The sequence below is a fragment of the Symphodus melops genome, assembly GCF_947650265.1.
Source record: "Symphodus melops genome assembly, chromosome: 22".
NCBI lineage: Eukaryota > Metazoa > Chordata > Actinopteri > Labriformes > Labridae > Symphodus > Symphodus melops.
Window position 1 is genome coordinate 7,787,707 of NC_136712.1, and position 12,486 is coordinate 7,800,192.

Sequence of the window (12,486 nt, forward strand, 5' to 3'; positions counted from 1 at the left end):
CCAATTAGGGGTTAAAATAACACTTTCACCCATTGTTAGCAAAAGAAAAAAGTATGGCATGCTTACTCTGCTATGCTTACTCTGTATATAAAGAAGTGGAACATATGGATTTAAACTGTGGAACTTTTACAGGAAAATAAACCTGATGACAAAATAAATTAGCAAGAATCACATGACAGAGACCTATCTTTTTATGCTAGGTATTGATCTCAAGTAATGTTTTTAAATGTGTTCCTTACTTAGTCTGAGCAGACTTACTATTTGAGGGGACTTCCTTTTACTTCCTTGCATTTATGTATTAGGTGAAGATTTAATAGTTTATCCTAAAATAGATCATTGACAACTGTCTCTACTGACACCAAGTACATCACTAAAGTCCTGATGACATTTGGATGCATCAATAATGGTCTCAAGAAAGATACAGCTGAAAAGAGAGTGTGTTCCTCTTCCTTTATCCAAATCAGTGAAATCACAGCAGTTGTTTTTCAATGACCGCTCAAGGCAAAACGCCTACTGGGTCATCACTGACTGTGATGCACAACATGCATGCACTATGAATCCATTGAGAGCTCACTGCCCTCATATGTGACTTTAAACTGCTGCAGGGCAGAAATTGTTCCTGGCAGCACGCTAAATTTCATTCACTATTTTGCACAGCTGATCACAAAGCTTAGGGAATTGAAAATACACCCTTCATAAGGAAGTCATTTTTCCATATGGAGTTCATACTGCATATGTTTCTCTTCCATTATTTACTCACTCATTTCATATCGAGAGCGTTCCCTGTGTTACCTACTTTGAAAAATATGACATTTTATTTGCCGCTTACACAAAAAGGTGCTCGTGTTCCATTAATGAAATACAATGAAACACATCAGGTTTTAGTCACGGTTATGGATGAGCTCCATCAGTGGTGCTTAAGAACATCGGCCCACGCATCACACTCGATGATAATGTGTGCATTCACTCCATCACTCAAACACACACACATCAGTGAGGGGGCTGCAGCACATAAGCAGGAGTCACGAGTGAAAGAAGTGGGCTGACCGCTATTGATTGACACGCAGGCCTCACAGAGCAGGTAGCATGGCAAAGACAGGAGAAGGTTTTTCTGTTCTGTTAATTATAAACTTTATTTGCTCGTAAAAATAAATCAATTCGATTGTCTCCATAATTCTCCGTGTTGCATTTTACTTTTTGCACACGTTACACCCACATTTACAAACATTACACAGGAACGATCAATCAAATCTTTTTCAATAACCAAACTATGCATGAACAAACTAATATATCTAAATAGAATTAGAAACAGAATTTTATACAGGCTAGGTTTATGTTCTACTTTCATGAGTCTTGTTGAGGGTATGACAGAGACTACCATTACATTTTTTATCATCTTCACAGAGAGTCCAGAGTCCAGAGGAACACACTCAGGGAGTTTAAGGCACACGGGTTAGAGTATGACAATAGGGGCCGAGTTCTTCCCTCCTTCAAGTCCTTGACAGCAAAAGTATGGATACAGTTTCTCTGTAAAGCAGCAGCCAGTAAAGGAATATAAATGTGATTCAGAATCGGCATTACAGAAAAAAACCACACCTTCGTTGTAATCCACGAAGACGCCAACTTTCTGGAGCTTTTCTTTCAGTGTCATTTTGACATATGGTTTTGAAAGTGCACTATAAATGCCATCATCAAGCGTAATGGTCCAGTAACCATTTTGATCTGACGCAGATGTTTCCTTCTTTCTATCAACAGACTCTTTGACCACTCCAACAATCCAGTCTGTCTTTCCTTTCACTTGAACCTCATAGTAAAACTTCCCAGTTGAAAACCCCTCCTTTGTCAGAACATCTGGATACACCTCAAATCTCTTTGGATGTTTGGGAAGAGGCTGTCTTCCTTCTACTTCACTGACTTGTTTTCCATCCTTGCTTATGACAAGAGAGTAAAATGCTGTTTCAGGGTCAAACGTTAGGTCCACTGAATGCTCCCTCATTATTTTAAATTTATCCTCAAGAAACTCCTCCATTATTTGACCTACTCTCTGTTTCAGCAACGTTACTGCTTTGAAGGATTGATCGCTGTAGACACCGATGTCCTCCCAGTCCTTCTTAAAAGAAGAGAATAAGGTTGGGAAGGTCTGGACTAAAAGATGGTGATCGTCAGACTGCCACAGCTGCTCAAGAAGACTGCTTCTGCTGTCAAGCTCGTTGACTTCCCTCTTCAGCTCAGTGATTAAGTCCTCAGCCTTCTGCTGTGTTGCTCTGTACCGCTCATCAATTGCCTCGACTAGCTTGGTCTGGCTGCTCTGGATAAAGCGGATCAAGTCTTCGCACGCCTCAACACTGGCTTCTTTGTCTTGCTCAGCTTTGATTTGGCACGCAGCAGCCGAGTTTTCAATTTCTGTTATCTTCTCAGATCGTGACTGCTTCATCTGTTGGATGTTCGTCATCGTCTCGTCTTTTTTTGCCACGACTGCTTCATGCTCTTCCTCAAGCGTGACGACATCGTGACCCTTGTGTTCGGCTTTGAAGCACAGGACACAAACAGAGGCCTGGTCGGTCCTGCAGTACAGTTCTGTAGTCTTGCTGTGCGTCTTGCACATTCTGTCGTCAAGATTTTTCACCGGGTCTAATAACTTGTGGCTCTTCAAGCTACTGACTCTCAAGTGTGGCTCAAGGTGTGCTTCACAAAAAGAGACGAGGCACATCAGGCAAGATTTAACAGCCTTGTGCTTGATCTCGGAGCAAACATCACAAAGAACGCCTGAGGATTCAGGAAGTTCAGGCTCCGGGTGTGCAGCTTTGACTTGAATTGAAACCTTAACTGAATCAACTAGCTCAGCCATCACAGTGTTGACTTGAAGTTGGGGTCTTGGAGAAAATACCTCTTTGCAAAATGGACACTGGCATGTGACGTTGCTGTCCCAATACTTGTGGAGACAAGCACTGCAGAAATTGTGTCCACATGGCGTTGAGACTGGCTTGCAAAACAAATCCAGGCAAATGGAGCATATGAAGCTCTCCTCTGTCAGCAGACGGCCGGCAGTTGCCATATCTAGAAAGATTATATAAAGCAAATATGCAATTCAATGGTCTAAATACCTGTTAAAACTGTGCATTACATCATGAACATGATGTCATCATTACATCATAAACATTTTGACAAAAGTTTATTTCTTACCTGCAAAGTTAGAAGGCAAAGACTAAACTTGAAATTGTGTTGACTCTTTCTCAAGAAGTTTCGTTTCAGCGTGGTGACGTATTACGTCCCCGCCCCCTCGCTTTATTAATTTACTTCCTGCTCAAATTTAACGCTTTAATCTCCTTTTTAGATTGTGTTGTTGTCTTTTTGGTTGGCCTAAACATTTTTTTTTGCAAGTGCACTTTATAAAGTTTTGTCTTCCAGCTTTGAACATATCCAAACGTTCTTGTAATTTTCAATAACAATCTACATTAAGGCCTTTCTGCCTCCTCTGAGCAACATGCGCACACACGCACGCGCACGCAAATCATAGACTGTAAACACAGCCTGAGATGCTTTGAATACATCTATTTATGTGAATCTTTCCTGTTTTTTTGTATAGTATACATTTACTCTTATCGCTGTTTATAAAGCTTGAGTTATTTTCTTTCGTTTCATTATTATGATGATTGTTGTTATTGACAAGACGCTTCCTGCACGCGCGACTCACGTGCTGCGAAAACTGATTGACAGGAAAAAAATATATATATAAAGTTTTGACACTAACAAAACATCAGTGGAAAGACAGAGTAAAACTGAGCGGAGAGATGAGCAGCGCTTTTCTCATTTACTATAGTTTTGTCTTCCAGCTTTCTTGAATTTCCCTCAGGATCAATAAAGTATCTATCTATCTATCTATCCATCCATCCATCCATCCATCCATCCATCCATCCATCGGCATATGTGCATTGAGGCCAAAGTGAAGGACTGAGATTCAGATTGTTATCAGTGTTTAGCAGCACAAATATTAAAGAACGTCTGTAATTAAAAAAATGGTTTATTTTAATCAATTGACAGCACTAAAACAAAGCAAATGTTGATGTTAATTTCTTATTCATTTCGTTTGGATTCACTCAGTACTTTCACACATTTCAACAGAATCTCATCTTGTCTGTGCACATTTACACACAGTCACCATGTTACACACACCCAGCTGTCTCACCAACAAGACAGGCACACGTCCCAGCGAAAAGATACTGAAATCTGGCAAATTTGTGAAGGACAACCCTACAGAAGCACGTGTGAAATTCTGAATTTCTTTGTTTTTATTTTTTAGACGTCTTTCAAACAACTGCAAATGCACGCACCACTGCACACCACGTTTGCTTTCCCCTCAACCAGTTAGTATAAGGTAAGAATACTCAGTCATTCCCTGTTGTGGGAGAAAACATTAGAGGGCTTAACAGGCTACAAAGCAAAAGGTAAAAAACTTGAGCAGGGACTCAAGTCAATAATGCTTTTGGGGGAGCATATAAAAGTCTCAACCCATAAATACATTAATCACCAAAACCAAAGTTCTTGAGGACTGCAAATAAAAGATAATCCCACTCTTTGTTTTTTTCAGCCAATTGCTAAAATCAAAAGGGTTCATTTAATTTCTCATTAATGTACACTCAGCACCCCATCTTGAATTTTTGCAAATTTAATGAAAAAATTAAGTATTCAGACCCTTTTCTCAGTAGCCTATCGAGTAGAAGCACCCTTTTGAGCTAGTACAGCCATGAGTCCTCTTGGTCATGATGCAACATGGGGGAGAGTAACCTTTGCAAGTGACTCCTGGTACACTCTTAAGAGAATTAGTGCAAGTTCATGTAGCGGGCTGTTCAGAGGAAGAATCCAGCTGTGTCCTAGAGCTCCTCCTTGTGGTAGAGTTGTTTAGATGTGTTCCCCACTGAAACCACTTTATTTAACCATTTTAGCTGTATATATCTACTTCAAACATTCTGTAAAGAAACATAACAATACGTTTATAACGTATGTGTTTTATTGAAATGTTTGCACAAAACTGTAAAGCAGAAAAGGAGCAGATAACAGCCGAATGAACAATACAGTAAGTGTAGGATTTAAGAAAAAAGAAAATACAAATGAGAAAAAAAACATCTTTTGAACACCCGTATGAATGAATAGAGCCTCAAAGGACAGATCAATCTGACAAAGTGCAAATGACATTTCTGAACTCAACCTATAGTCAAGCATTGATTGTACTGGGATCTTCCTCATAACATAACACACACAAACATGGCATGATGAAATAGCAAAAGGGGGGAAAAAATAGAGGGTAAGATGACATCATTCTTCATAACTTAACCACATAGTGGTATTCTTCACAGTTAACAAAGAATCTACATTTGAGTCTAATAAAATGGGTGTTTATGGCTTTATGTTAAACATACAACACACACTCACACCATGACTTTCATTTTATAATTACAAATCATTCCACGGGTCTCACGTGTTCAATCAAATCCCAAACGTTCATTCCAGACAAAAGCATGGCAAACATAGATAATGTATTAGGTTAACAATATAGCTGTCTTCTTTCGGGGGGAGGGGGGGTTCCTGAAGTACATTTACAGCTCGTGTGTGCAGTTAACACTTGTCATCGGCTACATCGCAGGGGATAAGATTCACACAAGAGCGTACAGTGTTTACAATTTAACTACCAAAAAAAAACAACAAAAAAAAAACTTTGGGATCAAAAACCATTCATCTGGGAAAAAAAAAAAATCAAAATCACAACTTGATTAATTCTCCGCCCTGCAGACAATGATTTTAACCACATTTTTATGTACAGTACAATTATTTATTTGACAGTGAGTTCTCATCAAGTTGTAGTACTTTCACAACACATGGACCCATAACCTTCCCAATCCAACGTTAAGACTCTTGTCCGACAGTTGTCGTAATTGACGACTGACAATCCCTGTTTACACTTTACAACCTGTGAACGATTGACCTCTTTGGAAAAAAAAATAAAAAAATCAAAAGAAAGGGGAAAAACAAAAAACACTTTTCTTAGATGTCAGAGATGTCACATGTGCCGTGCTTCATTGGACAGTAAAGCTGGGCCAATCTTTGGACACCAGAATCTATTTTACAGTCAAGGAACTCTTTAAATCATTTTCCATCCATGGTCTCTTTTGCTCACCACATGAACCTCTGAGTGGCTGTGCTGTCCGCCCAGTGAAACGTCTTACTGATGAAGATGTAAAGTGTGGCAGCGTTTACAACAGTGTACAGAAGAAACTCCATCATGAGTCTGGGGAGAGTGGGGAGCGGCATATGCAGGCGGTACATCAGGTAGGGGACGATGAAGTACCGGAACTCTAACAGCTTCTGGGGTACCGTGGCAGCCAGGAGGCACACCAGTAATGCCAAACTCCAGAACAACGAGCGGGACTTGAGGGAGTCTAGGAAGTTCCACCCTGCAAACAGGTAAGCGGGGACGAGGAGGAAGCGCACCATCTCATGCCTCTGAAAAATCCTATTCCACACATAGAAAGGGAAATGGCGGTTATCAGCGAGGAGGTACCTGTGGACATAAGTGAACTTCCACACCAGGAGCAAGGAGAGGCCGGCGACTAAGAGGAAGAAAAAGGGCTGTTTTTTCAGAGCCTGGAAGAAGCGAAGCACGCGATGGTAACACAGGGAGACGGGAAGGGAGAAGAAGAGGGCAAAGGAGAAAAAATAGAAGAGCTGGGGAAAGTTAAGGCAGGCTTCGTGACTCGTCCTGTCGCCCACTACTATCCCATCATTCAGCACCACAAACACAACGGAGCCCATGCCGACAAGTGCATAAGGCCAGGTCACCAGCAGCACTGGCTTCATGTAAACGGGCGACGTGAGGAACTCCAGCGTGAAGAGCATCACTTTCTTAACTCCGCTGAATGACAGCGGAACCTGCGAGGGAGGAGTCTTCTCGTCCCTCTTTTTGGCGTGCTCCAGTCTCCAGGCTTCGTCCATTTTGGCGGCCACCAGTGTGCCGGCGCAGAATGCGACCCAGATGACGTTGGTCTGACGGAAGAGCACAGAGCAGACGCCGAGAAGCGCCGAGGCTTTGTGGCAGCCGTAAAGCGTCATGAGGTAGGTGAAGAGGATGAAGAAAGTGGATCCGGCGTCAGTGTAGTAAAGGAAGTTGAAGAAGTAGAGCACAGGGAAGGTGGACAGCGACAGCGCGGAGAGAACTCTGCGTGAAGTTGTCCGTGTCTGCAAGAGAGGGGGGGAAAAAAATTCAAATTTAGAAATCAAGAAATGACCAAACAAATGAATCGTGGGTAGATCTTGGAATCACCTTCTCCCTGAGGTGGAGTTTGCAGATGAGCAGATAGAGCAGGTAGAGGATGCCGCAGTTGAACAACAGGTTGACGAAGCGCAGCATGGCAGTGGAGCACACCACCTCGCCGGTCAGATCGGCGAGCCACACCACGGGCTTGATCACTCCCACAGAGACGAGGTAAAGGCCGGGCAGAGTGGTGATCATCGGGTCCCACTGCACGTAAGTCAAAGTCAGATTTCACAGTGAGTAGTGCAATGTTAGATTAAAAAAAGAAGGTGTAAGTAAAGATGTAAACAGACAGATATGCATGAACTTTGATATGTTTTGAAGTAAAGCAATTGGTAGTTAAATGTCTGCGTGATATCTGCTGAATTAATTTCCAATCTGAACATTAAAGAAGACGATTCTTGAAATTCCATGTTTTACAATCAAAATGGCTCATGATAAACGAATGGATGGATAGAATACAAAGTAGAAAAGTACTAAAATATAAGAATAATATATACACCAGGATTTATCTTCAACATTACAACGAGTCACAGATGTGAGAAATTAACTGTGACATGTGTAAGTCATGTTTAACTGAATGTAAACATACTTTACTGGAGTAGATGAACATGTGTAAAAAAACAGTGATGACGTAAGTTATCAGTATTGATATAAACAGCAAAAATCAGTGATACCATAAAGTCAGATGAAACTATTGACTATAATGATGAATAAACAGACAAATGTAGCTTCAACATAAAGCACATAAACCCTCCACTAATACCTCCCTATATGTTGAGGATTAAATGATGCTCTCCAATCTGTCACATCATAAAGCTCCCATGAAACAAAAACCTTAATCCTCTGATCGTCACACAGGATGTTTAACTCGAACAAAAAAAGAGCTACCTCGGTGAATTTTCCATGACAATACTTCTGAGCTTGTGGGATGTGAAAGATCTCGTCCATGTAGGGCTCCCTCTGCTCCCGAGTGACTCTTGAGAAGAGAAGGCAGGAAACCAAAAAGTTCGTACTGCACAGAGCAGTGAACACGTATCCTTCACATTTCTCCATCTTTGTTCAGAAAAATCCAAAAGAACAAACAAACAGAGAAAACGGTTTAAATGTCTCTGTTGTTACGTTTTATTTAAATCACATAACAACTAGACTGGCGTGTTTAAACCACTACATAATCTTAATTCGTATCGACAGTGGATAACTCGTCCAGTTGCGATAAACGGAAGAGTTCAAAACTGTTCACAGCTAACGGTGCGGTACGGAAACATGCTCGGGTTGGAAACTAGCACGAGTATACAGTTCCGCTTTTTTCTAACTACTTGAAAACAAGCAATTCTGTCAAATAGTCGTGGCACATATTAAACATAAGCAATATTATAAATAAATATGATTTAATATGCCGCTTTCTTGATTCTATTGAAGATTTAGCAAAGGGGAACTACTCTCATACATGGTGTCACCGTGTTATTGGTCCCCCTCATGTACAGGCGTTAACTTGAAGCGTGATTTCTTTATTGCTAAATTTGAAACAAATGTCTAGCATGCATTCAAGCCATGATTTAGAGCTTTTTCCCGGTCACATAGTGACCCAGCTACTTTTTAAAGACGTAAAAAATGCGGCTGAGTTGAGACAGTGTGCTATGAAAGGTGAAGTAAACGGGGCCTTGATCAACCCCGCGATGGTGAGAGAGTTTTTATTTACTTAAGTACACTGTTAAAACTTTTCCCATTCTGTTTTTTTACGTGTAAATACTTGCCGGCGACTTACGATGTCATTTCCTGCGCAGTAGACAAAACTATTCGTGGACCTGCATTTTTTTTTTAACCAAAAAGGACTCACTTTTACTTCATCACTTTCTTTTTTCATGTGCAGCTTGTGACTCCTTTCCAAGTCCTAGTAGCTGCCAACAAGGCTGTTCACCTACAGAAGATTGGAAAAATGAAGACCAGAAGTTTATACTCTGAAATCATCTTCAACTTGTCACCTACTAATAATGTAAGAAACCCAACCCCAAGATTCTCTGCATCATAACATCATTCACCTCCTCATCTGAAAAAGCTTCTTTCAGAAGTAGACTTATTGGTATCTATAGACAGAAAATATTGTCCTCATTCATTAACCTTCTTTGGATGGGAGAATCAGCTAAGCAGACATATTAAGCATGAGTAAACACACCTGAGAAGTGTTTTTGTGCCTTCCTTTTTTTGACAGATCTCAGAGGCTTTTAAAAGGTTTGGGATCTCTGATGGCGACGAGTCGGTCATGGTGGTCCTGGTTCACAAGAAAGACGAGTTACAGCCTCTGTCGGATATCATAGCCAGGGTGAACGGACAACAGGTGGTGGTGGAAGATGTTTCCTCTCTGTCAAACAACACCAAAATCCAAAAGGTTTCTATATCCCCACATTCCTTGTTAATATCACTTTTCCAAACAATGTATAGGTATGATTGTGTTTCTAATTACATTTGTCTGTGCTTAGCTTGACATCTAGTAAATCTCATCCGGAACATATTTATGTACCGTACATACTGATTATATGAACATATACCTATAAACTTAGATATGAAGTAATAATATAATTTCAGCTGTTTTGTTGGTAATTTAATTTCTGTAGCTTTTCTCTAAATCTTCTTTCTCTGTGCTGGTTTCAGCTGTATAAAGTTACTCCCCAGGAGGAAAAGCGTGGGACTCTGCTCGATGCAGTTGTTTGCAGAATGGCCACCAAGGATGTCATATAGCTTCAACAGGAAAAGGGACCAAAACTCTGTTGTTGTTTTGTTTTTTTACCTAAATATACATTTTCGGTTTTCAATAAATCTACCACACTTTTTATGAAGTGACACAATGATAAACAAAGATACCTTATGTATGCTCTGCTCATGCTGACGGCTGAAAGAAAATAAATCTTATTTTTCATACATCTTTTTATGGATTCATTCATGTTTTTTTTCTGCATGCATGACATAGTTGTTTTTTTTTCTTTTTCAGAAGTGTCAATGAATTTGTACAGGCAGCAAGATAAGTCATGACACTTTATTAACCTTGTCCTGGTTTTCCATAATTCCATCCAATTATGATCCAGATAGTTTTACATACTCTGCGTAGTTTTACATTTTACCAACATTTGCTGTTGTTGAAATTAGATTGATGTCTTTATAAATGCAGATTGATTAAAAAAAAAATACACTGAAGCAAACAAGTATTAAAAAAGTGCAGAATTTATTAGAATATTATTGAGATTGTGTTACTTTTAATGTTCTTAAAAGATTCACATGATGGTCGAGACAAGAACTCATTTTATCAAGATTCATGAGAAATTGTGTTAGAAAACTTTTACAAAATATTATGTCAATGAAGTGATTTTATAGTTTTCATCTTCAAGTAACCAACGTTTTTCATCATAACACTATCAAGACAACATGTATTGTCTGTGACATTAAGACATTAGAAAGTCAGACAGCAGAGGTTTTTAAAATCACATTTTTTACATTTGTTTAGTCTGGGATGTAGGCCAGCTCGTCTTTTCCGATGTTACCTCCGCTGATGATGCATACGACGTTCTTCCCCTCCAGCTCAGGGATCTTGTTGTTAAGGATGGCAGCAACTGCAGCGGAGCCTGAAGGCTCCACCACCAGCCCAGAAGCGTAAAGGATGGAAACGGCTTTCTGAATCTCTTCGTCGCTTACGAGGACAATCCCCTCGACGTAACGCTGACACAGCTCAAAGGGCAGCGTGCCTGGTGTGCAAAGAAAATGAGCTGATTGCAGACTCTCTTTACGCAGAACGACATCTTGAAAATACACTTCATTTGGTATTCAACACCACAAAACATCAGAATTAGAAGGTGGTTGAATTAAAATTGTACTTTTTTATGTTTGATAGGGTGTGCTGCACTGCCTTATTATAGTAGGTTAAAAGCATCCTTTGTGATACCTGCAAAAGGCGGTGCAAGTCCTGAGGCGATGCTCTTGGTGTCCATGCCCACGGGCTTCTTCTCAATGTAACTTTTATACATTGTGCATGCTGTGCTTAACAAGAAGCAAAAAATTAAAACAAGCTGAAGTTGACTTCATGTTGCTGCAGGGAACATCCTTACTCCTCAGTTTTAGGTGTACCTCCTTCTGGTTCCACACCGTAGATTGTGGTCTTATCACAGCCTGACAATTTGATGGCAGAAGCTACACCGGCCAGAAGACCCCCTCCACCACAGCACACCACCACCACATCAGGCTTAGGCATCACCTCAAGCAACTCCATACCTAGACTGGGCATACACATATACATAGATCACAGCTTCAACTCCCGGCTTTAGCTTATAGCTCAACAGTTTAACCACAGTCATGCAAACACAGCTCACAGAGTGATGTCGATATTTTAGAGTTGGATTTTAATCATCCAAAATGGCCACCGTCAGCCCTGAATATCCTACCTGGCATGCCCTGCTATCAGATCCAGGTCATCATATGAGTGCAGGAAGGTCATGTTGTCCTCCTGAACGCAGCGGTTCACCACATTCATCAAACAGGAAGTTGGAACTCGCTCCACTTCCAACCCAAAACTCTGAAGATGAGACGGGCATCACTACAACTGAATGAATGTGAATACTGACTGCATTTCAGTCACTCTGACTGTCAATAACCTTGTACCTGTATGAGGATGGATCTGGACACCGGAGAAGTTTCTGGCATTACCACCTTACCCTTTGATCCAAAGTGTTTGGAGGCATATGCAAAGGACTTCCCGTAGTTTCCAGCAGACATTGTGACAAAATGACCATCCTTCTGTCGCTTGGCAAACTGATTGGCCACTCCTCTAATCTTAAAGGACCCTGTCGATGAAATGAAACACACACCTTAAGAAATTAGATATCACATGAACATTTAAAGGTTATGTGAGATAAATTATGGAAATTTTCCTCTGACCAGTTCTCTGCAGGTTCTCCAGTTTGATCATGATGTTGCAGTTGGTGTGAAGAGGCAGAGTTGTCTGGCACCAAGGGATCATCGGCGTGTTGATGACACCCAGCGGGCTGCTTCTCACAGTCTCCGTGGCTTCTCTCAGCAGATCCAGGGTGACCAAATCTGCAGACACCTCACCCATCTGTGTCAGGCAAACACGGTTTAATGTCAAGGATGAAATTGCATTTCGGAATCATAATGTTAGATGCTAAAAACACACC

The 12,486-nt window shown here is 40.7% G+C and overlaps 4 protein-coding genes across 5 annotated transcripts in view; 1 reads left to right on the forward strand and 3 right to left on the reverse strand.

Annotated features, from left to right (window-relative positions):
- Nucleotides 1-1,106: 1,106 nt before the first annotated feature.
- LOC306818239 (zinc finger protein RFP-like) lies at nucleotides 1,107-3,245 on the reverse strand. Its single transcript, XM_079335689.1, has 2 exons — nucleotides 3,184-3,245; nucleotides 1,107-3,057 (listed from the first exon to the last, which is right to left on the reverse strand). The coding sequence occupies exon 2, from the start codon at nucleotides 3,053-3,055 to the stop codon at nucleotides 1,454-1,456; it is 1,602 nt and encodes a 533-aa protein (XP_079191815.1). The 5' UTR covers nucleotides 3,056-3,057; nucleotides 3,184-3,245; the 3' UTR covers nucleotides 1,107-1,453.
- A 1,744-nt stretch (nucleotides 3,246-4,989) lies between these two features.
- On the reverse strand, nucleotides 4,990-8,578 carry alg10 (ALG10 alpha-1,2-mannosyltransferase). The gene is made up of 3 exons (XM_079335181.1): nucleotides 8,198-8,578; nucleotides 7,316-7,513; nucleotides 4,990-7,230 (listed from the first exon to the last, which is right to left on the reverse strand). Exons 1-3 carry the CDS (start codon nucleotides 8,360-8,362, stop codon nucleotides 6,169-6,171), a joined length of 1,425 nt encoding a protein of 474 aa, XP_079191307.1. The 5' UTR covers nucleotides 8,363-8,578; the 3' UTR covers nucleotides 4,990-6,168.
- Nucleotides 8,579-8,682: 104 nt separating this feature from the next.
- tprkb (Tp53rk binding protein) lies at nucleotides 8,683-10,227 on the forward strand. Its single transcript, XM_079335182.1, has 4 exons — nucleotides 8,683-8,988; nucleotides 9,180-9,302; nucleotides 9,519-9,695; nucleotides 9,959-10,227. The coding sequence occupies exons 1-4, from the start codon at nucleotides 8,839-8,841 to the stop codon at nucleotides 10,043-10,045; spliced, it is 537 nt and encodes a 178-aa protein (XP_079191308.1). The 5' UTR covers nucleotides 8,683-8,838; the 3' UTR covers nucleotides 10,046-10,227.
- A 279-nt stretch (nucleotides 10,228-10,506) lies between these two features.
- Nucleotides 10,507-12,486, reverse strand: part of LOC306817815 (L-threonine ammonia-lyase-like) — a 310,968-nt gene continuing 308,988 nt past the window's right edge. For both annotated transcript variants that reach the window (XM_079335007.1, XM_079335008.1), the window contains exons 2-7: nucleotides 12,230-12,407; nucleotides 11,954-12,135; nucleotides 11,737-11,867; nucleotides 11,423-11,571; nucleotides 11,241-11,330; nucleotides 10,507-11,043 (exon numbers count right to left, since the gene is read on the reverse strand). In XM_079335007.1, coding sequence (XP_079191133.1) covers nucleotides 10,802-11,043; nucleotides 11,241-11,330; nucleotides 11,423-11,571; nucleotides 11,737-11,867; nucleotides 11,954-12,135; nucleotides 12,230-12,407 — 972 coding nt within the window. In that variant the 3' untranslated portion in view covers nucleotides 10,507-10,801. The remainder of the gene's footprint in view (nucleotides 11,044-11,240; nucleotides 11,331-11,422; nucleotides 11,572-11,736; nucleotides 11,868-11,953; nucleotides 12,136-12,229; nucleotides 12,408-12,486) is intronic.

Excerpts from the sequence above, each read along its gene's own strand:
- LOC306818239 (XM_079335689.1), bottom strand. The coding sequence starts at position 3,055 with ATGGCAACTGCCGGCCGTCTGCTGACAGAGGAGAGCTTCATATGCTCC.
- alg10 (XM_079335181.1), bottom strand. The coding sequence starts at position 8,362 with ATGGAGAAATGTGAAGGATACGTGTTCACTGCTCTGTGCAGTACGAAC. Across the intron at positions 7,514-8,197 it reads GTCATGGAAAATTCACCGAG|TGGGACCCGATGATCACCAC; the intron begins GTAGCTCTTTTT and ends ACTTACGTGCAG. Across the intron at positions 7,231-7,315 it reads AACTCCACCTCAGGGAGAAG|ACACGGACAACTTCACGCAG; the intron begins GTGATTCCAAGA and ends CCTCTCTTGCAG.
- tprkb (XM_079335182.1), top strand. The coding sequence starts at position 8,839 with ATGTCTAGCATGCATTCAAGCCATGATTTAGAGCTTTTTCCCGGTCAC. Across the intron at positions 9,303-9,518 it reads ACTTGTCACCTACTAATAAT|ATCTCAGAGGCTTTTAAAAG; the intron begins GTAAGAAACCCA and ends TTTTTTTGACAG. Across the intron at positions 9,696-9,958 it reads ACAACACCAAAATCCAAAAG|CTGTATAAAGTTACTCCCCA; the intron begins GTTTCTATATCC and ends TGCTGGTTTCAG.